The 24,816-nt window shown below is 36.0% G+C and overlaps 4 protein-coding genes across 4 annotated transcripts; 3 read left to right on the forward strand and 1 right to left on the reverse strand.

Annotated features, from left to right (window-relative positions):
- The first annotated feature begins 4,449 nt into the window (after positions 1-4,449).
- Positions 4,450-6,116, forward strand: LOC108828297 (chloroplast protein FOR GROWTH AND FERTILITY 2). Its single transcript, XM_018601938.2, has 2 exons — positions 4,450-4,865; positions 5,119-6,116. The coding sequence occupies exons 1-2, from the start codon at positions 4,569-4,571 to the stop codon at positions 5,923-5,925; spliced, it is 1,104 nt and encodes a 367-aa protein (XP_018457440.1). The 5' UTR covers positions 4,450-4,568; the 3' UTR covers positions 5,926-6,116.
- A 2,567-nt stretch (positions 6,117-8,683) lies between these two features.
- On the forward strand, positions 8,684-15,185 carry LOC108834908 (transportin-1). Its single transcript, XM_056995340.1, has 29 exons — positions 8,684-8,970; positions 9,252-9,539; positions 9,616-9,705; positions 9,834-9,911; positions 10,009-10,089; positions 10,201-10,251; positions 10,401-10,486; positions 10,641-10,707; positions 10,807-10,863; positions 10,953-10,982; positions 11,065-11,124; positions 11,228-11,341; positions 11,410-11,523; positions 11,616-11,714; positions 11,792-11,917; positions 11,995-12,069; positions 12,171-12,242; positions 12,373-12,483; positions 12,784-12,867; positions 13,061-13,168; positions 13,323-13,424; positions 13,593-13,655; positions 13,726-13,800; positions 13,890-13,961; positions 14,046-14,170; positions 14,259-14,310; positions 14,393-14,461; positions 14,538-14,597; positions 14,709-15,185. Exons 1-29 carry the CDS (start codon positions 8,779-8,781, stop codon positions 14,787-14,789), a joined length of 2,682 nt encoding a protein of 893 aa, XP_056851320.1. The 5' UTR covers positions 8,684-8,778; the 3' UTR covers positions 14,790-15,185.
- Positions 15,186-16,585: 1,400 nt separating this feature from the next.
- On the reverse strand, positions 16,586-19,124 carry LOC108827485 (F-box/LRR-repeat protein 10). The gene is made up of 2 exons (XM_056995341.1): positions 18,663-19,124; positions 16,586-18,560 (listed from the first exon to the last, which is right to left on the reverse strand). Exons 1-2 carry the CDS (start codon positions 18,822-18,824, stop codon positions 16,815-16,817), a joined length of 1,908 nt encoding a protein of 635 aa, XP_056851321.1. The 5' UTR covers positions 18,825-19,124; the 3' UTR covers positions 16,586-16,814.
- Positions 19,125-22,945: 3,821 nt separating this feature from the next.
- Positions 22,946-24,205, forward strand: LOC108828693 (NAC domain-containing protein 6). Its single transcript, XM_018602452.2, has 3 exons — positions 22,946-23,195; positions 23,271-23,539; positions 23,640-24,205. The coding sequence occupies exons 1-3, from the start codon at positions 23,039-23,041 to the stop codon at positions 24,069-24,071; spliced, it is 858 nt and encodes a 285-aa protein (XP_018457954.1). The 5' UTR covers positions 22,946-23,038; the 3' UTR covers positions 24,072-24,205.
- Positions 24,206-24,816: the final 611 nt, after the last annotated feature.

Raw genomic sequence — 24,816 nt, forward strand, 5'->3', positions numbered from 1 at the left:
ATATATATACAATAAATCTAAAAATAGTTAATAAATTTAGACATATAAATCTACTCCGGATCATTCGGATACCCAAAATACTTTGGTTCGGATCGGGTTCGATTTTGTTTCTTTAAATACCAAAATTTTGAACCCATTCGAATATTTAATCAATTTCAATTCAAATTCGATACTAGTTTATCAGATTGGGTTCGGTTCGATCTTTTCGATTCAATTTTTTTGCTCATTAAAAGTAATTTTTTTTGTCTCGAGTTTTAATATTTGAGTTTTGAAATCTATAACTGAGAGTAATTTATTTTGACGTCTCATAGTGCTGGACATTCATGTATTAGATTCATGTCGGTTCGAGTTATTAAGTTTCCAAATTATTAAGCTTAGGATGTGCCCCGTTTAAGAAAATACATTTTTCAGATCAGATCGTTTCAGGTAATGTTGGGTTTGAGTTTTTATTTTTCAGAAAGACCAAAGTGAACCGAATTAGAATAGTTTGGGTTTAATTCAAGTTTAAATCCAACATCTAAAAACAACCACACAAAAACCTGAGTTAAACCCGTAAAACTTAAAAAATCAGGTTATTCATGTAATTTGGGTTTTTTGGATATTTTTATTTATAATTATATTATGTATATAAATTAATATTTTGTTATTTTTTGGTTTGGTTTTAGTTTTTTTGGTTTAGAAAATATGGTAATTCATGTAATTCAGGGTTTTGGATATTTCATATTTATAATTTATATGGCGTTTAGTGATTATAATAGGTTTTTCTATAGCTATATTTGTAGGAAATAAAACTTGTAAAACAAAATTAGTATTTTCACAAAATCTTAAGAAAAATCTAAAAGTGTGGCATAGTTAAGTATAGGTAATGTTTATGAAATTAATTAACTGAATAAATGGTGAAAAATCTAAATTGTTTCCATAAAAATTTAATGTTATTAATATATTTTATACTAGGTGTTGTTCCCGCACATGCGGAAATAATCCTTTTACAACTAATTATTAGTTTATGTATTACTAATTTAAAAATTATTATAATAAATATTTTTTTAAAAACTTTTTTTTTGTTAATTACATAATTTGTTTACTGATGAGCTGATCTCATTTTTTTAAAAATATTTTAAGGCAAAAAATCACTTATCGCATTAGTTACAGAGAAACTATGTCTGCTCGGTTTTATATTATGATTTAGAAATTTAAAAATTAATTTTGGTTATAAAAATTTTACGTTCAAGTGCCAATCATATTTATTTTCACTATTTTTATCTTTTTATGTTATTTTATTTCATGTTGGTTATTGCTGGATATAAATATTGATTTGAAGTTTATTCTCATTTTGTTATTTTGTTTTGGCATAAGATTTAGAAATATTTAAGATTTAAAATTATTAAAAAGATTCATACTGAAGTTAAGATATGCGTCTTGTGGAGAATAAATATTTTATATTTGTTACTTATTTTATGTTTTTTGCATATTATGAAAATAAAATAATAATTATATTTTAAATAATTAAGAAATCAGTTACTATTATGTAATAAATTGGTGTGCGCATATAAATTAAACGACCCCTCTTGTTTGTTCGAAAATCATTTTGGAGTAAATATATCAAAACAATCAATCTTATCTATGTATATGATGTATAACTAAATTTAAACGATATTAACATAGATGTATAGTATACTTTTAATACGAATATTTACTAAATGAGGTTCTACTCATATGATTTTATGATTATTTGCATATTGTATAACAAAATTTTACACCAACGAATTGTGTGTTTAACATGAGATTTTTAGTGGTTTTAGTAATTTATAATCATTTAAAAAACAATGAAGATTTCAAAATTAAAATATTAACTTTTCAATATATGTTCAATGCAAATTTTAAAATATAAGTATGTATTTTCATATGATGTATAGTTTAATTTAAATGATATATATTAACATAAACACATAAATAAAATTATTTATTCATATGGTTTTATAATCATTGTATCATATTACATAAAAAAAAATTAAAATTTCACAACAAAAATTTATATGAGACTTTTAACATTTTTTTAATTTATACTTGTTTTGAAAAATAAAAAATACAACATATACAGAAGAGTCAAATCCAATTCTAACATTCATCATTGGACATAGCATGAATATATTGAAGTTGTAAACCTAAACAAAAATAAAACAATTTTGGCAGGATAAAATCATTCTAAAGATTAAATTATGCGAATTAAATATAAAATACTATATAGATATATTTAAACGATATTTCCTTTTTATATTAATTTTGAGTTACATAAAAAGAAATTTGTATAATATATATTTATATAAAATATATTCTCTTTTAGATAATAATATAATTTGGAAATAAATATTTAAAATAACTAAAATATATTAATGATGGTATTTTAATACTAAATTTAATTCATTAAAGTTAATATTGTAATCCCTTTATTATTAATCCAGAAGCATTTTAAAAATTTAACCTTTAAAAAGTAAACTAATTTCGATGTTGCCATTATGCCTATGTGTCACTTTCACAATCCTCCTCAGCCATCATTTAAAATTATCTTTAATTTACTAGAGTAATTACATATAATGCCATTGGTCATATTATATTTGTTATATTCTCATTCCCAACATATTATTTGGCTCCTTCTTTATATTATTTGATACATATGCATTGCAAACAGGTTATATAAAATGAGTTGTCGAGTCCAAAGACACATATGCATTTTGAGTTTTTTATTACATTTTTCCTTTGCATATGTACGGATCATATTTTTTTTGTATGCTAATTATCACATGCTTTGCTGATTTTGTTATCATATATGTGTACATAACTTATACATTCTTTTATATATTTTTGAACTTATACATTCTTTTATATATATTTTTTATTCTTACTGACATTCTTTTATATATTCTTGAACTTATACATTCTTTATATATTCTTGAACTTATAAATTCTTTTATATATTTTTTTTATCCTTACTAACATTCTTTTATATATTCTTGAACTTATACATTCTTTTATATATTCTTGAACTTATACATTCTTTTATATATTCTTGAACTTATACATTCTTTTATATTTTTTATCCTTACTGATATTCTTTTATATATACTTGAACTTATACATTAATTCTTTATATATTCTTGACTTATACATTTTTTTATATATTCTTGAACTTATACATTCTTTTGTATATATATATATATATATATATATATATATATATATATATATATATATATATATATATGTATGTATGCTTACTTGCAATATGAAATATGTAAAAAATGCATATATGTATACATATACTTATACATTATTTTATATATTCTTTTAATTATACATTCTTTTATATATGTGTGCTCTTTTTTCAACATTTCGAATTTCAAAAATAGGAACCACATACAACATTATTGCATGTTTTGGAATATGGGAAGCATATAAGATTATGAACCAAATTTATAGTGATTGATATTATTTGAGCAAAATATCTATAATTTCGAATGCATTTCCTAAATTATGAAAAGATGATCTACAATAAATATAAACTTGCTAAAATTTTGGTCAAAATATGAAATATGAAATATCTAAAAATGCATATATGTATACATCTACTTATACATTCTTTTATATATTCTTTAATTATACATTTTTTTATATATGTGTGCTCTTTTTTCAACATTTCGAATTTCGAAAATAGGAACCACATACAACATTATTGCATGTTTTGGAATATGGGAAGCATATAAAATTAGGAGCCAAAGTTATAGTGATTTGGGGGTGATTGATATTATTTGAGCCAAATATCTATAATTTCGAGGATAATTTTATCAATCTTGACCATGATATTTATGCATTTCTTAAATTATGAAAAGATGATCTACAATAAATATAAACTTGCTAAAATTTGTTTGAGTAATAGAATAGCCGTTTTCCGTCAAAAAAAAAACTTGCTAAAATTTTGGTCGTTAATAATGGAAATTGGACAAATGTATTAATTATAATTTGTTGGTTAGCTGTGTTGCTCACCAAAATTATGACTGTCTATGACACGTGTATTTATGTTTATAATCGCATACACTCATTGCTATTTGGCATGGCTTCAATATATAAGTGGACCATTATTTTTTCAAAGAGATGCAGTGACAACCAACTATTTTAGCATAAGACCGGAACATATACTTTAAAGTCTAAGGTATATTATTTTACTAATATTGTTAATCCCTATATATTATTGCTCATACCATTTTAACAATTTTCACATATAAAATATGTAATGTTCGCTAATTTTTTTTTTTATAAAAAATGTTTCCTATTTTCTTTTTGAACATTTTCAGTGTGCGCAGGGCGCAGGTTATATCCTAGTTAACCATTATAAGAATACTATTGTTTTATTTAAAAGGAAGCAACAAAATAATCTTTTTAAAAAGGTTTATCCTCACCGATTGAGAGCACAGTCTCCCTCTGTCTGTCCGTCTCTCTCTCTCTCTTCCTTTTCCAGTTCTCACAACTCTTTTTCCTTGCAACTCATCAGACGAGAGAGAGAAGTAGACGCCATGGATAGGCTTCTTCAACCACCATCCTCTTCTTCCATACTCACCCCATCCAAATCCCAATTAAGAGCACCTCCGTTGCTCCTCCGTGTCCACCGTCTCGACTCTCCCACTCTCACCTCTGCCTCCCCGCGCCGGGTGAGCTCCATTTCCTGCCTCTCCCGCCACAATCCTTCTCCGACAGCGTCTCCAGGATCAAATCAGGCTACAAACCTCTTGTCTTCCTCTCCTAAAGCCGACGAGTCCAAACCTAATCCAGGGTTCCTCGAACGGATCGTGAGGAGTTATGAGCCGAGAAAGGTAATTAATAGCATATTCTCGTTAATATCTATGCATCTTCTGGTCTATATCGATTTCTCGTGGCCTTAATAAGGTGTTTTTGGGTTATAGTAACCATGAGTTTGGTCTTGTCTTCGTCCATGTCTTGTCGCTTAATAAAGTGTTAATAGAGGAAGTCTAGGATCAGCGGATTGTTTCAGTTATTTTTTTTTTACTTTACCTTCAAAGGTCACAGCTTTATGCGAATCTTTGTTTTTTTTTTTTTTGTTTGCAGACGTTATCAGCTGGAACAATCATACTAATCTCTGCTGTGGTTGCACTTTTGCTTAACCCCATTGTTGCGCCACCTGCTTTCGCTAGCTTCCAAGCCGCCGCAGCTAAATCTAGTGGCGCTGCTGTTGGTGGCCTCCGGACCGAAATACTGACAAGTGCGTGGACTGGTTTCTTTGCTGGTTGCTTGCACACGCTCTCTGGCCCTGATCACCTCGCTGCTTTGGCTCCGCTCTCCATCGGACGGACGAGGATGGAGAGTGCTGCGGTTGGAGCACTCTGGGGGTGTGGCCACGACGCTGGCCAGCTCATCTTTGGTCTGCTGTTTCTGCTTCTAAAGGATAGGCTCCACATCGAGGTCATAAGGACTTGGGGTACGCGGGTCGTGGGCTTGACCCTCCTCGTGATTGGCGCTATGGGAATCAAAGAAGCTTCTGAGATCCCTGAACCGTGTGTGGTTACGTTGGAGAATGGGGAGACGAATGAGAAAAGCTCGAAGAAGAAAAAGATAGGGTTTGCCACGTTTGCGACGGGGATCGTCCATGGGCTGCAACCAGATGCTCTGATGATGGTGTTGCCTGCACTGGCTCTTCCTTCTCGGGTAGCAGGTGCTGCGTTTCTGATCATGTTCTTGCTTGGGACGGTGATTGCTATGGGGAGCTACACGGTGTTTATAGGGTCGTGTAGCGAGGCGTTGAAGGAGAAGGTTCCTAGGATCACTGAGAAACTAACATGGGCGTCTTCTCTTGTGGCCATTGGACTGGGATTGGCAATTATTGTCAGCCAGTTCTTTGGATTCAGCCTGTACTGAGACATTTTAGAAGATTTGATTTTTTTTGCATGTACCCAACAAAATTTGTATCTTGCTTCAGAATCCCTTTTCCCGCTGTTTGGATTTGGCTGTCCCTAGTTCTGTGAGCATTCTATATTTCTATTTTTCTAAGCATTACCGAACAATGTCAACCGTGAATGTTTTAGATAATATAATGTAGGTGTTGCCAATGCTTTGCTCTATGTTTGATTTTGGTTTATTATGTTTGCTTTCCTGTACAAGTACGATGCTTTGTGATGCCTTGCTTCCTACAGATCTTATTAAAGGCTTGGTTACATATGATATGTCAGTACGCAAATATTTGACCTTCCTGTCAGCTTGGTTCTCAACTTGCTTCTTCCATTCGCAAAAGCTTGAGAAAATCTCGTCTTTAGTTTTCAGGAAACACAGCCGCACCTTACGAGAATGATCATCAGAAAGCGACCAATGCTCTTAACTAAGTCGATTACTCCAAGCCGGATAACATAACCGAGATATCGAAACCTTTGGCATCAAACAAGGTAATGATCAATATAAAGCTACACACTTAACACAAGTCATTTTACAAAGTCAAACTAGAGTCAAGCTCCAAGATCTCTTTCCTCTGATTTTGCCTAGACCCCTTGGACATGGTAAGTTTTTTTTTGGACATTGTAAGTTTCTCTGTGTTGAATTAAATTAAACCGCATGCTCTACCTGATAAGATATTCTATCACCGATGTATCAAAAATCAGAAAGATAACACGAAAACACAACTCATCATGTATCCGTCCATCTTCTTTTTAATAACACAAGAAACTAAGGTGTGTTAACATGTACAAAGACAATTGTGTTATTAGGCCATCTCCGACTCAATCCAACTCCAAAACACTATTTTTAGCGTAATTTTATACCATTCAATGTAACATTAAAATTTCACACAAAATTTGGTGTAACAATATTTACCACATTAAAACACTATCCATCCCACTAAAACACAATTCATTTATCTTATCAATAAAACATACAGTTAAATAAATGATAAATAAGAACTTTAATACATATAATATTATAAAAATAGTTTAATATAAAATTTAGTGTTATGGCTGGAGAAAATTTTACTTTTAATATTGAAAGTATATTAAAATAATGTGGTCTTGGCAGTAAAATGGTGTTAATGATTATAGATGCTCTAAGAGTAATGAATAAAAAAATCAAAATTGAATATGCTAATAGTCGGAGAAAAAAACAACATAATAAAAGAGATTTCTCTTCCAAGCTAAATAATGAATGATCAAGAGCTTGTCTAATACATCCTTCATTCGTTTCATTACTAGTGTTGTTTAAGTTATTTTCAAACAAATTAAAAATGATTAAATTTTGTATTTTAACCTTTTTTTTTCCATCTATATATTTTATTAAGAGGGACATGCCCAACTGGGACAAGCCCACTACCAATAACCATACAAACCCGAAGGCAAGAAAAACAAGCCCATACTAGGCAAACTAAACATTTGGGCCTAAAAACCCATCGAGGAAAGAAGCGGCGCCAAATTCCACACGCGTCCAAGATCAATGCGAGAATCTGTCCACGTGTCCACCTCCACCGCCACACAAGACACGCGTCCTTTCATCTTCACATCGAAATCGGAAAACGCCGGTGAAGACTTCCGGTCGCCGGTTCCCGTCTTCCACACGAACCAAATCGGAGAAACTCTGCTCCTCCCTCATCGCCGACGACAACCCACCTCCAACGACAATATCGGGGATATAGGATTCCCTCAGCTGTATATCGCCGGCCAAAGACCGCCGTTAAAAGAACAACGCTTCACCGGCCCACTCTTTTGGCATGCGTCAACAACGCATCCAACTTCATCATCACCACCACTTCCACAGAGAGCCTCATCGAGTGAAATTGAAAGCTCATCCTGGATAAGACTTCGAAGACGCCAGGGAACCACCGAAAGCCGGCCGTCAACACCATAGAGAAGGCGACGACGCCAGAGCAAAAGCCGGACGACTACCATAGGATAAGCGCGCCGCCGGAGTCCAAAAATCGGTTAACACCAATCCGAGAGAAGTACTAAGCTAAAGAAAAGGAAAACGGAAAGGCGAGGCTGAGAACCGGACCGACGGTGGCTAAGGTAGCCCACCCCGTCGGCTGGTGACTGTAATCACGGCGAAGCTTTCTTCTTTTTAGAAAGAGGTCGGAGGTTTTCTTCTAGAGAGAGAAGTTTTAAATCTGTTAATATCTTAACATTTTTGTATTTTAACCTATTTAATATAAGATTTTGTTTAATTTTATTAATTAATGACCTAATAGTAAATGTAAAAACTGGAAAAACATTTAATATTTTCTTTGAAAATATAAAATAACACTTATAATAAAATAAAATTTAAAAGCTAAAACGACAATAAATATAAAACGGAGGGAGTATTAACCTTTTCATCGATGAAATCTATATTTATATAAAAAATCCTATAAATCATTTTCACTCTAATTAAAAAACTTTAATAAAATTTATTTAATTTAAATATTTTCAATAACTGTAACTTTGATTTTTAGATCATTAGTTCACTAGTAATAGATTCTTTAAAAAGAAATTGAATAACATAAAATCTGTTAATTTAATTTAAATTATCTTAAACTGTAGAACAAATACATAAATTAATTAAAAAGCCAGTTGTTAAAAAAATAATAATTAAAAAAGCCCATATATACAGAAAATTTAAAACCCATTAAAACCCAAGGAAAGCAGCGTCCGTCCTCTTTGGTTAATTGGTTCTTTCTCTGTCGTTTCCAATCATATTCTTTCGTCTGCCCCTTGTCACACGAGTGAGACATTTCACCCTTTTTTGCCACCACAATCATTCATGGCGGCGACGACGACGACGACTGTCTGGCAGCCCCTAAACGATGGCCTGGGCGAGATCTGTACTCTCCTCGAACAGCAGATTTCACCTTCCTCCGTCGTTGACAAGTCTCAGATTTGGAAGCAGCTTCAGCACTTGTCTCAAATCCCCGATTTCAACAACTATCTCGTCTTCATCCTCGTCCGCGCCCAGGTTCGTCCCATATTTTTCTCTTATTGACTCAATCTAGTTGTGTGGGAGACTTATTGGCCTTTGGAGTCCCGATCGTTCGTTTCGTTTGCTTATCGGATTCTCTTTGCTGCTTAGCTTTAGCTGATCCTGAGTTTCCTTTTGTTCTCGTGACTAGAACTTTAGAATCTGTGTTCTGTATACTGATTTGCTTTCATGCTAAGCTGCGTTTATATGATGTAGTGGAAAGACAAGTCAAGCTAGGTTATGCATTGTATTCTCTAGCTGATGTGTGATTGATTCAGGGTAAGTCCATTGAGATTCGTCAAGCTGCTGGACTGCTTCTAAAAAACAATCTGAAAGGTGCATATCCATCCATGTCTCAAGAAAACCAGAAGTACATCAAGTCGGAGTTACTCCCTTGTCTTGGAGCAGTCGATAGGAACATACGGACGACTGTTGGAACCATCATCAGTGTTATTGTTAATATAGAGGAAGGTTCTCGCTGGCCTGAGCTTTTCCCTGCTCTTGTTACTTGCTTAGACAGCAATGATCTCAATCACATGGATGGTGCGATGGATGCATTGTCAAAGGTATGTTCTTCTTCTTCTTGATATCATTGGAATGTTGTTCAAAGTTATCGTAACATCAATATTTCTTGTTGATCAGATTTGTGAAGATATCCCACATGTGTTGGATTCAGAAGTGCCTGGTTTAGCAGAACGCCCTATCAACATTTTCTTGCCCAGGCTATATCAGGTGAACATCCCGTATTGGTGTACCGGTTTCTAAACTCGGTTGTAGCACTTTCTAGGTTCTAGTTTGATTTACTTTCTTACTGCTGGGTTGGTTGCTGTAAGATTGTTTGCTTTTCTTTGTTTGAGCAGTTTTTCCAGTCTCCTCATGCTTCACTGAGGAAGCTTGCCCTGGGTTGTGTGAACCAATACGTCATAATAATGCCTGCTGTAAGTATTAAGAAATACTATTTATAATATTCTTTTTTCGTTTTTATTCCTATAAAGGACTCTGGATTACTGGATTGTAACAATCTGTGTTTTGCAGGCTTTGTACAATTCCATGGATAAGTACCTTCAGGGGTTGTTTGTCCTCGCCAATGATCCTGTAGCAGAAGTCAGAAAATTAGTACGTGACTTCTTTAAGCTTATGTTACATGATTCATTCGGATTCAGTGAGATCTTTTCTCATTTCGAAGTTATTTGGCTTATGTACAATTTCTCTTCTTATGCTTAAAAGGTATGCGCAGCATTTGTGCAGCTCACGGAAGTCCTTCCGTCGTCTATAGAGGTATTTTTAGTTGTTATTGTTTTAACATATACATTATTTTAGAGCTACTCTTAGGTGTCGCCTTTTAGGAGGTACTTCTTATGTTTAGTTCGAGCTATTCTTCTACCTTGCATCTTAGATATTGCTTCTTTCCTCTTCTTTTGTTTCAGCCACACCTAAGGAATGTAATGGAATACATGCTACAAGTCAACAAAGACCCTGACGAAGAAGTGGCTCTCGAAGCATGTGAATTTTGGTAATATGTTCTTCTCTTTTTTTTGCTGTATAGATGACGGTTGTATATCTGCTTTTGTCTTAATGTAATATTCTGCAGTTCCTTTCCCCTTTTTTGGCCTGCTTATTCCATCTTTGTCCTCATTTGTTCTCAAAGCTATATTGTTGTTTGGCAGGTCTGCATACTGTGATGCTCAGCTGCCGTCAGAGAACTTGAAAGAGTTACTGCCACGCCTAATTCCAGTATATTGATGCTTCTCCTTTCTTCAGTATATTTTTGGGCACATAAATCGTTACCCAGCGAGTGTAGTTTGAAATTTTTGTAAAATATATCTGTTTTAGGTGTTGCTCTCAAACATGGCTTATGCAGATGACGACGAGTCGCTTTTGGATGCTGAGGTTATTCTTCTGTTGATTCTATTTGTTTCTTCACCTTACTCGATAAAATTGTACATCATATCTCATATGAAAAATATTCACTTCTGCAGGAAGATGAATCTCAACCAGACAGGGATCAGGTGCATTTATTTGTTCTTGTGACTTTGATTTTTTCTTATTAATATTTCTTTCGAGTTTTCATTCATTTTGGTTCCCCTACAGGATTTGAAACCTCGTTTTCATACATCGAGATTTCATGGATCAGAGGATTTTGATGACGATGTACGTGATCTACTTCCTGTAGTGTCATTTGGTATTTGTATAGATGTTACGTATGTTGCAGTAATTCTTTAGATCTCTCTTTAATGACTTTCTCCGAATACAGGATGATGATTCGTTTAACGTGTGGAATTTAAGGAAGTGCAGTGCAGCAGCTATAGACGTTCTCTCTAATGTATTTGGAGATGAGATCCTTCCGGCACTCATGCCTCTTATTCAGGTAATTGTTATTCCTCTTAGTCTTTGGAAATGAATACAGTAAACTAAACCTGGTCTTCCATGCTGTAGGCAAAATTATCAACTTCTGGCGACGAGACCTGGAAAGAAAGGGAAGCTGCTGTTTTGACCCTCGGGGCTATTTCTGAAGGCTGCTTTAATGGTCTTTACCCTCACTTGTGTGAGGCAAGTTCGTTTTTGATCTACATAATCTCATATCTATCATTTTTCTCCCGCCAGTTTAAGTAGATCAATATGCTAGTGCCTTATTTCTGCAGATCGTAGCATTTCTTCTTCCTCTTTTAGATGATAAGTTCCCTCTCATACGAAGCATATCTTGCTGGACGCTTTCTCGATTTGGCAAGTATCTTATGCAGGTATGCTTTGAACAGGAGATTTCGTGCTTCATCTGCTTCACACGATCTTTAGATGATCATCTCCTTTTCTTTTATAGGAATGTGGCAATCCGAAGGGTTATGAACAGTTTGAGAAAGTTCTTATGGGTCTTCTCCGCAGACTCTTGGATTCAAACAAGCGGGTCCAGGAGGCTGCCTGTTCAGCTTTTGCAACTGTTGAAGAGGTACCTATTGGCTTTGGGTTTTGATATCATTTCTGGATGTTTGTTGACCATGTGAATTATTTTCTGTGAACATGTAGGATGCTGCTGAAGAGTTAGTGCCACACCTGGGAATAATACTGCAGCATCTAATGTGCGCTTTTGGAAAGTATCAGGTTAATCCTTTGCCAGAATAGATCTCTACGTCGGTTATTATCTACTTCAAGCAACTGTTGCTATACGTACCTAACATACTGTACATTTTTTCATATCCCAGAGGCGGAACTTAAGAATTGTATATGATGCTATTGGGACACTGGCAGATTCGGTCAGAGAAGAGTTGAACAAGGTATGAAGATTGGGTTTGTCTAAGGTTAATATGTTCTTGTAAATTTGAGCTCCTTGACGACTATTTTTTTGTTCCATACACTGGTGCTGGTATAAATGTTCCTGCCTGCTTAATATTCTTCCTTCTGCAGCCTGCTTATCTTGAAATTCTGATGCCTCCACTGGTCGCAAAGTGGCAACAACTTTCAGATTCAGATAAAGATCTATTTCCATTGCTGGAATGCTTCACATCTATTTCTCAGGTATGGGCTATTTGTCAAGGCCTTCGAAATATCTGTTAAGTCGTGAATATGTTACACCAATGAATCTAAGATCATTATTCAGTGAGGATACCCAGGTTTTGGTAGTCTTAAGAACACTGAAAAGGCAATATGGGTTGTTAGTTAGCTAAGAGGCATTCATTAAGATTATTAGTTAAGCCTGAAATTGCTACTAATAGTAAGATATAACAATTGTGAACATCAGACAATGTCATGTTGACAGAGTGTTAGACTGTTTGAAGCCTGAACTGTATGTCTAACAAATTTGTTTCCATCTTGCAGGCTTTAGGTGTAGGGTTCGCTCCATTTGCTCAGCCTGTTTTCCAAAGATGCATGGATATCATCAAACTACAACACATGGCTAAGGTTTTATTCAGAATTTACGTTTCATCTAATTGGTGAATTAGAACTATCTTTTCCAGTTTACCTATTATACTGCTTCAGCTAGATAATCATCACAAAGCTTGAGTATAGAAACAGTTATTCATATTTTACCGAAGCATGTACATAACTATTGCACGCTTTTTTTTTAATGAAAGCTTGCTTGTGGTATATGTAGGTTGATCCTGCTTCTGCTGGGGCTCAGTACGACAGAGAATTCATTGTTTGTTCTCTTGATTTACTTTCTGGACTTGCTGAAGGGCTTGGCAGTGGGATAGAGTCTCTGGTACTGACTTTCCTCCATGTTTTCCTCAAACAATTTTTTATTCATAAGTGTTCCCATTCAGGGAATAACTCTTTTAGCTGCTGGGATCAGTGACGTTGGTATAATAGAGTCAACTTTTACAACCGCATATTCTTACTTCATTGCTCTTTTTCAGGTTTCACAAAGTAATCTAAGGGATCTGCTTCTCAACTGTTGCATGGATGAAGCTCCTGATGTCAGACAAAGTGCTTTTGCTCTCATGGGTGATCTTGCAAGAGTAAGCTGCATATACTTTTACATTATACAGTGTCCTTTGACAAAATTAATCAGCCGGGGAAGTCTTACACGAGAATAACCCGTAGATATGTGGTATCATATGCTATAGTTTTGATACTTTCTGCTACATATATTCGTGGTATTTATGCCGTTTGGATACTACTGACAGGTATTCCCGGCCTACCTACAACCCCGCCTGATTGAGTTCCTTCAAGTTGCAAGCCAGCAACTGGTTAGTATTCAAGTTTAACTCTTGACTAAACCAATTTCTTTTGTATTGATCATATCTATTATTTGTACAGAGTACAAACCTATCTGGAGAAAACCTTTCTGTGGCAAATAATGCTTGTTGGGCCATTGGAGAATTAGCGGTCAAGGTAATACCAAAATACTAATTTTTGCTATCGAAGCTCGAAGTGTTTGGTTAAGGGCAGACTGTGTGAATGATATGAACTGAATGTTTCAGGTTCGCCAAGAAGTTTCACCAATTGTGACCAACGTTGTCTCTTCCCTAGCCCTGATTCTTCAGCATGGAGAGGTGACTCCAGCAGCCTAATTATTCAAGTCTTATCAACTGTTATATCTGACGACTATGCCTATATTTTTTTTTCTTGGGAGACAGGCTGTTAATAAATCACTAGTTGAGAACAGTGCAATTACCCTCGGTAGACTAGCATGGATTCGTCCAGACCTCGTTGCACCTCACATGGAGCACTTCATGAAACCATGGTGCTTGGCATTGGCAATGTTAGTGAACCTTTTGGTTTGAATTTAGAGTCTTTACACTCCCAACTTCTGCGCCGTACAGCAGTTTCTTATTATATTTTCTTTTCAGGGTACGTGATGACCTTGAGAAAGAAGATGCATTTAGAGGGTTATGTGCAGTGGTATTTCTCTCCACTCTTTGCTTAGCGTTTGAAACATGTAAATCAAGTTTGTTATTTTACGAGTGTTCTCATAAAATTTCAGGTAAAAGCGAATCCATCAGGAGGTGTCAGCTCACTTGTTTTCATATGCAAAGCCATTGCAAGCTGGCATGTAAGTGAAGTAAAAACCAAATGCAGACTCTCCTTGCTTTACTAAAAAGTTGGTTGACAACTTTTCTTTATCACAGGAAATAAGAACCGAGGACGTCAATAACGAAGTCTCCCAAGTGCTGAACGGCTATAAACAAGTAAGTTGTGCTGAATTCAAGTATAGCTTTTTAATCATCTCAAAGCACTCGGCTCGCGATTAATCTGATGTCAAATGATTGACGTCTTTGAATTCATCTTTTTGGGTTCAGATGCTTGGAAACTCATGGGCGGAATGTTGGTCTGCTTTGGATCCTCCTGTAAAAGAAAGGCTTGCGAGATATCAAGTGTAGTATTTGATTGTACACCGGTTAGTCTCGAATAAAAAAAAAATCTGCTCTTATCTTATTCATTGCAAAGAACAAATAGAGTTTTGAGGCAGAAGAAGGCGCCTGAGACACCATTTGTCTTTTGCAAGATTAAACGAAGTGCAAAAGAGTCACAAGAGAGAGAGAGAGAAACATTAGAGAGTTTGTATCTGTGTGGGGCTTCTTATAACATGGGAAAAAAAACAGTTCGTGGATTCTATTTTTCGTTGGCAACATGGTACAGTATGTCGTTTTGAGCAGTTTTGGTTAAGATTTTCTGAGCCGAAAGAGCTAAGGAGGTTATAAGAAGCGTTGTGCTTCAACGTGTGTGAACTATTGGACATGTGGATTACCAATAAGAGAAAAAAATTGTGATTGGTATTGTTGTGCTTTATTGATCTACCTCTATTATATTTATGCCAATACTAATTACAGTTTACAACACTTGCCTTTGCGTTTACATATGAAATCTCTCCGAGTAGTCTCATTTCAGCCACTATTGTGTAGGAACTGCCAGTGCCAGACCTCCTGAGCACAAGTGTAATCATATTTGGTCATCTTTCTCGTCAGTCCCTAATAACTTTTATCTTCGACCATGAGTTGTACAATGTTTTGTCATAGTATAGTAGCAACAAAACTTCACTTTTGTTGTATTTCTTTATCCAACAACAAAAATTCCATGAAATTAATACTTAGCAGAATCCAAAACAGTTTAGTAAAACAAATGGTACAAATTAGCGACACAATTTCACAACATTTATATTTATTTGTTTTATACATATGTATTTCTGTAAATAAACTATAAAAATTATTTATTCGGTTTCCACTACTTACGATACTCTGTAAATTAACTACTTAGTACTAGTTTATTGTTATTTGGTTGCCACTTACCAAACCAATCGGTTGCTGCTTGTTGAACCAAACGGAACCAGGAACCAGGAACCAAGAACCAATTTTTTAAAAGTCTGCTTCTATGTCGTTTTTTTTCTTTTGATTAACATGGGGTATTCCGAGCTTTAGAAAGTTTAGAACTAATTCCAAAAGAAAGTGTAACTCATGGATAAACCTTTTTCGGGCTATACGCAGGATTCCATATCCGTGTAAGTATTCAAAACAATGTGACCTGCTTTTGTATAGCAAGTAAATCGAACTTAAAACATATGTTGATGTTTCCAACCCGTCCTCGTACCAATGGCGTTGCCTCGCAATCAAGGATGTGTGATTGGAAAGGTCTTAGTTGCTGTACTCAAGGCTGATGTATTTCTAGTCTCAATCATGACATCAGCAGTGTATCTTCTACGTACGTTTGTGAGAGGCACCCGAGCAGCCAGTGAGTCATAGTGTTTCTCAAATGAATTATCAACGTGTTGGGATTCCGGGAAACCAGGAAGACCCTTGCAACTCAGCCAATAGATGTCCAACCACATCTGTAGCCTTTTCAGCACCGACACTAACAGGGCTTGATCCACCCACTGCAGCCGTCTTATCATCGCCAACGCAAGCCGTTGCTGGATCGATCACAACATTAGTCAATGCAGCACCATCACTTACAGTTTCTGGTACACCGGCATCTGCATTCAGGAGTGCAATCGCAGTACCTGTTGATTGCTTCCTTAGATGTATTTATATCCTTAGCTTGACATTCAGTTATTTTCTGGCCCCATAAATACTCGAATTGTTATTATGAACTTTATTATCAACAAATAAATAAATAATAATCTCTTATAGTTTGTTTAAGAGATTCAAATCGTGGGAGTGAAGAAGTCTTCAATTGCACCAACTTCAATAAATTGATAATCTTTATTCAAATGAACAATACAAAAGTTTTAAGAAAGATGCGATGATTAGCAACCACAACAAAAAAAAAAAAAATTCAGAAAAATACTACCAGCAAGTGGCAAAATATGAAACGTATATTTTAAACAGAAGTAAGTTTGATTTTAAACGTATACCTTATAAGACTACAAGATTGCATACATACCTTTTATAAACGTATAGTTTTCAGTATTATCAGTCTTCTTCTTCTTCTCCCCCTTCTTCACTTGCTTCATCATCACTCTCATCCTCCATCTCAACATCATCATCACCTTCATCTCCAAGAATCCACTGTTGAAGCTCATCTTCTTCTCCTTCCATGTGTTGTTGTTGTATGTCCGCAGAGTCCCAGTCGTCCTCCCCATCAATCCCAAGCTCTTCTCCCCGGCAAGACACCTTCAAATTCGGCCGTCTCCTCCCCAAAGCATCCACGATATCTCTGTTCACGCTTCCGGTGATCCCTAACCATTTGAGCCTCGGGAAGAAGGGTTTCTTCAGCCATTTGAACGAGAGCTGAGTGATGCCACCACAGTCGTAAAGATCCAACAAACACAAGCTGCTTCCAGGACACCCGTCTTCGTACACCCGCGTAGACGCGAGAGCCATGACCGAGGGATCGCCTATCAGCCTGCACTCTCTCAGCTGGAGTCTCGTGATCGGAGCTCCTGATTTCGCCAGAGCGAAAACCGCAGCATCTGTCAGGTTAGGGAGATTCGACACGTCGAGCTCGCGTAGCGCTAGCTTCGAGGATCCATCGAATAAAACAGTCATGAAATTGTCTGTTAAGTTTCTGCATCCTCTCACAGAGAGAGAAACCAGAGACTCCCAAACTCCTTCTTTAAGGTAAGAGAGCCCCGTGTCGCTCACGTCAGTGCCATCAAGAAGCAAAACCTTTAGTTTCGTTAGCTGCGAGACGGCTCGCAACGCCTCGTCCCTTATGTTTCTGCACCCTCTCAGATCAAGACTCTCCAGGTTCAGATTCGACGCCAGCTTTCGAACCGCGTGATCCGTGAGGAGGTGGCACCTCCTCAGGCTGACGTGGCTGAGCGTCAGAGCCGTCGCCAAGACGTCGTGGAAAACAAGATCGGTCAGTTTGGGTCCGTGGTAGACGCTGAACCTGGAGAGGCCAGCACACGAGTGGAGAATAGTCTTGAAACCAGCGTCCGTCACACGGCAGAACCCGCCTAGGCAAATGCTCTCCATCCGCGAGCATTTGCCTGCGAGAAACAGCATCCCTTGGTCGCTGACTCGGCGGAAGTAAGCGGAGTGAAACTCCTGGCTACGGATGAGAGAGAGGCGCTTCAGCTTGCCGCCGTTCTGGTTGATCTCCTGGAGTCCGAAATCAGTGAGGTCTGACGGTTGCCTCGGATCCTCGAGAGGCGCGTCTCTCAGGTCCAAATCTATCAGCGAGGTGAGAGATTTAGATATTGCCTTGACCACAGCGTCGGTGATACAGTCAAGGGAGAGGCGCAGCTGCTGGAGGTTTTGAAACGTTTCGGTTGATGTGAGGAGGAGGTGAGTGATCATCCTTGAGGAGATGTGTCCGAGCTCGAGATGGGTGAGTTTATCAGAGACCAACCCGAAAATGCGAGCATCAGCAGGACGTAAGTATAGTGAGAGGTCAAACATGAGTGATAAGACCTCTAAATGGGAGCAACCGTTGAGCAGATCTTCGAGAGCAGCAGGGGTAATGGTTCGACCAACTTTCTCTGCTACAGAACCCAAACAGACAGACCTTAGATGTTTGCATTTCCTTCCGATTTGAGAGATGAGATCTCCACTGAAATCACGACAGTTGTGAAGAGAGATCTCCCTGAGAGAAGGACGTGCGAGTATGTCGATGGCTGAGTTCCCGAGGCGTCCACAGTCAAGCTTAAGGCTTGAGAGTTTCTGATTCTGATACAACAACGGTCTAACCGTTTCAATTGACAGTGAAACATTCTGAAAGAAAAAAGAGAATCAAACTTTATTTATTACTACAAATCCAAATCCAATGAAACCCTTTAGAATCAATATGAGTTTGAAGTAGGGAGAGAGACTGACGAAGAGATGGAAGTTGGGAGCGAAAGTGAGGACACGAGTGACGCAGCTTTTGAGTGTTTTGCAAGTTGAGGCCAACGAGCATAGAGACGCCACGTCCAGTTTCGTCATGATTGTCTCTAGGAGAGCCGCTGGTAACATATCGAGGACCACGGTGGTAGCCATCTACGTGAGTCTCTCTTCTTGAATCCGACAAAGGAAAAATAAACTTTGCGGAATTTGTGGAGAGATCTCTCTCTCTGTCTCTCTCAATCTGATCTCAAACAGGATCCACTTAACAAGGCAATCAACGTTTATTGATTCGATCACAAAACGGTGTCGTTTAGTGGCATGAGGACGAACCTTCCTGCAACTCTTCCAATCCATGTGGCCATGGCGGTCTAATTCCACCGTAATAGACCGGGTCGGGTCGGATTCGATCGTTTGCTTGTATATTTTCCATGCAAATCGCTCATTATTAAACTTGCCCTCATATCCAAAATTACAAAAGCAATTATGTCTATTTTATCGCAAAATAGCCCTAAAAATGATCAAAATAGCTTTTCTATTTTGAAATTTTTTATATTTACTTTTTATTTTTTGAAATTTGAAACTTCGTCCCCAAAATCCACCCCTTAACTCTAAACCTTAAGTCTATATCAATTAACCTAATGAATATAAATATATATTTTATACTTTAATAAAAAAATTTAATCATTTTTTTTCTTTGAAAACTATTTTGTGAAAATAAACTAAAGATTATTTAAGGGAATTTCTCAAATTACAAATATTACTATAAATTTCACTAAAATTTTCATAGGTAAACATGAAAAAACAAATATTTCTTTTTTTTTGTTCAAAAAACAAATATTTTAAAAAAAAAAATCGCATCAATTGTTAATAAAAAGGAGTGAACTTAAACACACTAAAAATATAGTTTTTATTACATTTTTCTTGGAAAATCATTCACTAAACTAATTAAATAAATCTTTAACCACAATAGTCTTAATTGATCAATCCATCTAATCTAATGTGTGATACAGTAGACAACAAAATATCTTGACAGCACTGCCATAAGATCTTCGAATGATGAAACATTTAAAGCAATTCCAATTTTGTTACCTTTTTTCCTTTGTCTTCGTATGACTTGTTAAGTTCAAAAAATTAAAGAATCTTCATCAAAGGCCATCTCTTCTAGATTAGGAACTTCTACCACTGTAAAAATATTTGACTCAAAGTTGGATGGTAACGATCTCTTCAATTTTTTCATAAGTTTTTTTTTTTTTTTAACTCGAAGAAAGTTGAGATACATGCTGTCGATAAGAAACCAAAGACAAAAAATATAAACCAAACAAAATAAAATAAAGACATAAACTGAGCCTAAAACCCATATATGTCCACAAATCTATTCCTTCCATCTTTCGAGAAGAATTCGATATCAATGGAACTGATGTAAAGAACAAATGTCTTGAGCAGTCCCAACCCTGAAGGGAATATCACCAAGCCATATTAGAACCAGTAACATCAGAAACAATCGAGAGGTCAAATCTACACCAACTCCAGCAGTTGCTATCCATGTGAAACTTGCATGACCAGAAACCACCACTAAAACTAAGATACAAGGACAAAAGACCTTGAAACGCTACTTGGGAAAACGTCAAAGAAGACCACCAGCTCTTACACACGGACACTCGCAAGGCAGCCAAGTGACTTACAGAACAAAGACTACCCACCTCCTCGCAAGAGAAAAACTGAAGGTCAAATTAACTGCTTCGTCTAGAAACCATCTCCCAAAACTACAAAAGTCCAAGATAAAGTCTAGTAGATACCTCCACAGCGAACATAAATCACAAAAAACGAACCCAAAAAGCTAACTTAGGATGCGACGAAATGACTGAAACAACAAGAACCAAACAAAAGCAGTATTCCCACGACTTCAAACTAATATTAATTCACCACACAAGAACATAAGTTCCGGTGATCGAGATGCTAGAAAAATCATCATTCCTAGAGACACAAAGCCGACAATAGAGATGTTAGAAGAACCATCCCTTCCCGGAGACAGAAAGCCGGCGGTAAAGAGCTTTGAGAGCCTCTTTCCCCAGAGTCTTACCCGCTCCCGGTGGTGGTGATAACCACCAACCACCGGAGCAAGAGAAAGAAGACCGACAACTACTCTTCTAACTAGGGTTTTTATTTTCATAAGCTTTTTCTAAATGTATTGTTTTCCAAACGCAAAACACTTATTAAATATATCACACAACTTAATACTAAATTGAACCACAATTTCTCTTTCATCATCTTTAGATTCTAAAACTTAGATGTTACATATCTAATTTAACACTCTTAACATTTATAGTACCCTTAAAAATGTTTTCCAAAGTCTTTTACAACTTTTAAGATGATGCACATTGAGAATAAACTTAAAATAGCTTGCATCAATATCATTCATTAGATATCACAGTATTTGCCATAGAATCGCAACTTGTTACATTCTTCTCTAAAACATTCCACAAATCTCTTACCTTAAGAACTTTAACCTTTTCATCAATCATCATCAGGTAACTTCAACCAACCATAATTGAATTCCACCAATCCTCATCAAATCCACTGATAAGAGCTTGCATACAAACTTTTAAAATCAATAATCGATGGATCAAAATGTGGTGGCCTTGTCTATAAAGTTCCTTCTAGATATGCATCCATCAACTCTGATCCCAAAATCATTCCTCTTCCTTAACCAATTTCTTTCCTAACCCTCATATTTTCTAACCCTCATCAATTCTGATACCAAGTGCCGATGAGGTCAGAATAAAGACATAAAATAAAAGATACACAAGTTTTTCTTTTCAAATTCACTAGAAAAAAGCAAATACAAAAAACTTGCAAACGCGGAAGTCAAGCACAGCCTTCTTGAAATACCGTTATTTTCTATTACATAACATCAACTCTTTAAAACAACTTAATCCTAAGGTAAACTCCCACTATAACTTACATTTAAATCCTTCAAATCTTCGAATGTACCTAACCAATTACGTTAACACCTAACATACATCGATGACATCGGCAATCACCAGATGATCTTTCTCCGTACTTTGATCTCATTCACACGATATTTCGAATTACTTTTTAATATATCACCTATACTTTCACTATTTCAGCTCAAACACGCTTAATTCTACAATTCTTATTGGATATGTGACAAAAAAAATTAATTTAATGACATAAATAATCAAATAAAATATTAAAAGATTTCATATATCAGAAACCGAAATGTTACAAAAACTTTATCGTTTACTTATTCTGCAAGGTCTGCTTTTCTTCATAAGGCATTCTTCCTTATATAACAAACATAAACTTGCACACTAAGATTCTACAATGTATATTTCCTTTTCTTCTTAAGTGTATTCCTCTTTACTTTTCTTTCTCTTGAAGAAAACTTTTATTCACTTGAAGTAAACAACATTTTCTACTTAAACATATATGATCTTATCACGAATTCAAACACAGTTCCAAATTCATGTAACACGTCATAAACTACATTTTATAGTATTTCATGAACTGATACAGACTTCAAAAATGCATAATTGCTTCTTTGTTCTATATTTTTATCTAATTGGATTTTCACTTTTTGACAACAAAAGAAAAACATTCAAAACTACAAAACAGTTAGTTATGTCTTGTAATCACTATTGTTAAGAAAATTGAATGGCATTTTACTAAATTTTCTTATTATTATTTATTGTCATATTAGCTTTAAATAATTTTCGTAACTGAAAGTTATAATAAATCATTTTTTCCATCATATTGATTTATGTGAATTAGCACTTAGAGAAAAAAGAAAGAAAGAAAAGAAATAGAGTTCAAGGTTCTGTCCCACAGAGGAAAAAGACTTCCAGTCTTTAGAGGAGACTTATAAAGTCAAGCCTCAGATTAAACTAAATGGTGGAAGTGCCACGATCAAAATGCACTGATTCTTTTGGGACACTAAAGCTTCTGGTCCAAAACCTCAAGACCCTTTCTACGATAAAAACGCGTGGGCTCCATTCACTTTGATCAAGACCTTCTCTTTCTCAGCAAACATCACAAACGTCTAAAAGTTTGGACATTAAGAAGAAAATAACACATTGGAAAATTGCACACATGACTTTCAAAATTTAATATATTAAATCATGCCTCCACATCTTCCTCTTGACTTGGTCTGCTCCAATAAAACATAGCCCCATGGCCCTCATGAGACAAAGAATCTATCTCTCTCTCCCTTTCATCACTTAAGGTCTTAGTGTTATATATAAATATGCGTTGCAACACCTAACTGATATCACCAATAACCTTTTCACTTACAAAGCTTTTAAAGTAACCAAAACTTTGGTAAGCTTCTTTAGAGACCAGTGAGAGCTATGTCAAAAGAGATTGAGCTTCCAGGTTTCAGATTCCACCCTACCGAGGAGGAGCTTACTGACTACTACCTCAAGAACATGGTTTACGGAAAATTCTCCAAAGTGGAAGTCATTGGTTTTCTCAACATCTATCGTCATGATCCATGGGACTTACCTCGTATGTACCATTATAGTTACTTTCTTCTTTCATATAAAAGCTTATTTATTAATATAGTCTGAACTGTGATCACAGGCTTATCGAAAATCGGTGAGAGGGAATGGTATTTCTTTGTTCCAAGAGAAAGGAAGCATGGGAACGGAGGGAGACCAAGCAGGACAACTGAGAAAGGATATTGGAAAGCAACTGGTTCCGATCGTAAGATCATAAGCTTGTCTGAGCCAAAACGTGTGATTGGGCTCAAGAAGACCCTTGTGTTCTACAGAGGAAGAGCACCAGGAGGAAGCAAGACTGATTGGGTCATGAACGAGTACCGTATGCCTGACAATTGCACCTTACCAAAGGTACCTTAAAAACAAAAAAAAAGCTCTGTTCTCCAGTCAGTAACGTTATCAAGAAACAACTCTGTTTCTCATCTTTGTGTTTTTTTTTGTTTGGTCGCAGGACGTTGTGCTGTGTAAGATATACAGAAAAGCCACATCACTTAAAGTGTTGGAGCAACGAGCAGAGATGGAATCTAAGATGAATCAAACATGCCCAAACTCTCCCCTCTCGTCTTCCGAGACCGTTTCTTACGTTGGTAAAGAAGAAGACTTGATGATGACTTCGTTCCCTTTTCCTCAAGCATCAGCCATGCAAGAAGCAAACAACAACTTCATGCTTCAAGGACATACCGACAACGCAAAGAACGAAGAGAAACAAAGAGAAACAGAGATGAAGGAGTCTTCTTCATCGCTGAAGCTACCATGTGGAGTCTTACCATTACCAGAGCTGCAAGTACCTAAACAAGGACTAGAATGGGGACAAGACCAGTTCTTGAGTATAAGCCCATGGCTCCAGAATCTTACACCAATAATTAATCTGCTAAATTTTTAGGATATGTAAAGAACAAATCTCCCAAAAGAACTAACTATTCTTCAGTGATACCTACCCTCCACCTGAGAAAAAACAGTCCTTGTAAGATGCCTGGCTTCAGCTTAAGGATTATCAATAATATTTGTTTTTACTCAGCAGATCTATGTATCTTTTGTGAGTTTGTAACATAAGAAAATATAATATAATCAATATTCAACAAAGAAACCTAAACTTTGAATCATGCACTTCTCATGGGTGATAATTTCTTTCGGACATACCAAGATATTCCATGGAGTTTCCAAGAAGAAAACTAGGGTAAACTCATTGAAAAGTAGTCCTTACATATGTCGAATCAATCGTTGTTGCTCTTGTCCTGATCTGCAACATATCTTGCTTTTGTGGCCTTTCACACTGACTTTTGTCACTGTGTGGGACTTTGGAAGTGATAAGCCCATCATTGACCATAGACTCATTAGTTTCATCTCTCAGTGTGTGTGACTCATAAATTTCTAATTCTCTGACTCCGAGACACAGGGGAACGTAAAATTTCCTGTTAAATGGAGGATTATGGTTTGATGATAGTAATTCATGTCCCTCTTGTTAGACTGGTAAATGGTGAGTGAGAAATGGGTCATTTGGTTTTAAAATGTTTAGAAAAACATCTATATTATTCAAACTGAAATACACTTTTGAAATAATTCATTTTCATGTCGAATATTACTTCTTATTAAATTTTGTATTCTTTACAAACATCGATAATTAATAT

The sequence above is a fragment of the Raphanus sativus genome, chromosome 9 (assembly GCF_000801105.2).
Source record: "Raphanus sativus cultivar WK10039 chromosome 9, ASM80110v3, whole genome shotgun sequence".
Taxonomy (NCBI): domain Eukaryota; kingdom Viridiplantae; phylum Streptophyta; class Magnoliopsida; order Brassicales; family Brassicaceae; genus Raphanus; species Raphanus sativus.

Coding starts and splice junctions, on each gene's coding strand:
- LOC108834908 (XM_056995340.1), top strand. CDS start 8,779: ATGGCGGCGACGACGACGACGACTGTCTGGCAGCCCCTAAACGATGGC. Junction 10,708..10,806: donor TACTGCCACGCCTAATTCCA/GTATATTGATGC, acceptor TATCTGTTTTAG/GTGTTGCTCTCAAACATGGC. Junction 14,311..14,392: donor TTAGAGGGTTATGTGCAGTG/GTATTTCTCTCC, acceptor ATAAAATTTCAG/GTAAAAGCGAATCCATCAGG.
- LOC108827485 (XM_056995341.1), bottom strand. CDS start 18,824: ATGGCTACCACCGTGGTCCTCGATATGTTACCAGCGGCTCTCCTAGAG. Junction 18,561..18,662: donor CTCCCAACTTCCATCTCTTC/GTCAGTCTCTCT, acceptor TTTTTCTTTCAG/AATGTTTCACTGTCAATTGA.
- LOC108828693 (XM_018602452.2), top strand. CDS start 23,039: ATGTCAAAAGAGATTGAGCTTCCAGGTTTCAGATTCCACCCTACCGAG. Junction 23,196..23,270: donor TGATCCATGGGACTTACCTC/GTATGTACCATT, acceptor CTGTGATCACAG/GCTTATCGAAAATCGGTGAG. Junction 23,540..23,639: donor ACAATTGCACCTTACCAAAG/GTACCTTAAAAA, acceptor GTTTGGTCGCAG/GACGTTGTGCTGTGTAAGAT.
- LOC108828297 (XM_018601938.2), top strand. CDS start 4,569: ATGGATAGGCTTCTTCAACCACCATCCTCTTCTTCCATACTCACCCCA. Junction 4,866..5,118: donor GGAGTTATGAGCCGAGAAAG/GTAATTAATAGC, acceptor TTTTGTTTGCAG/ACGTTATCAGCTGGAACAAT.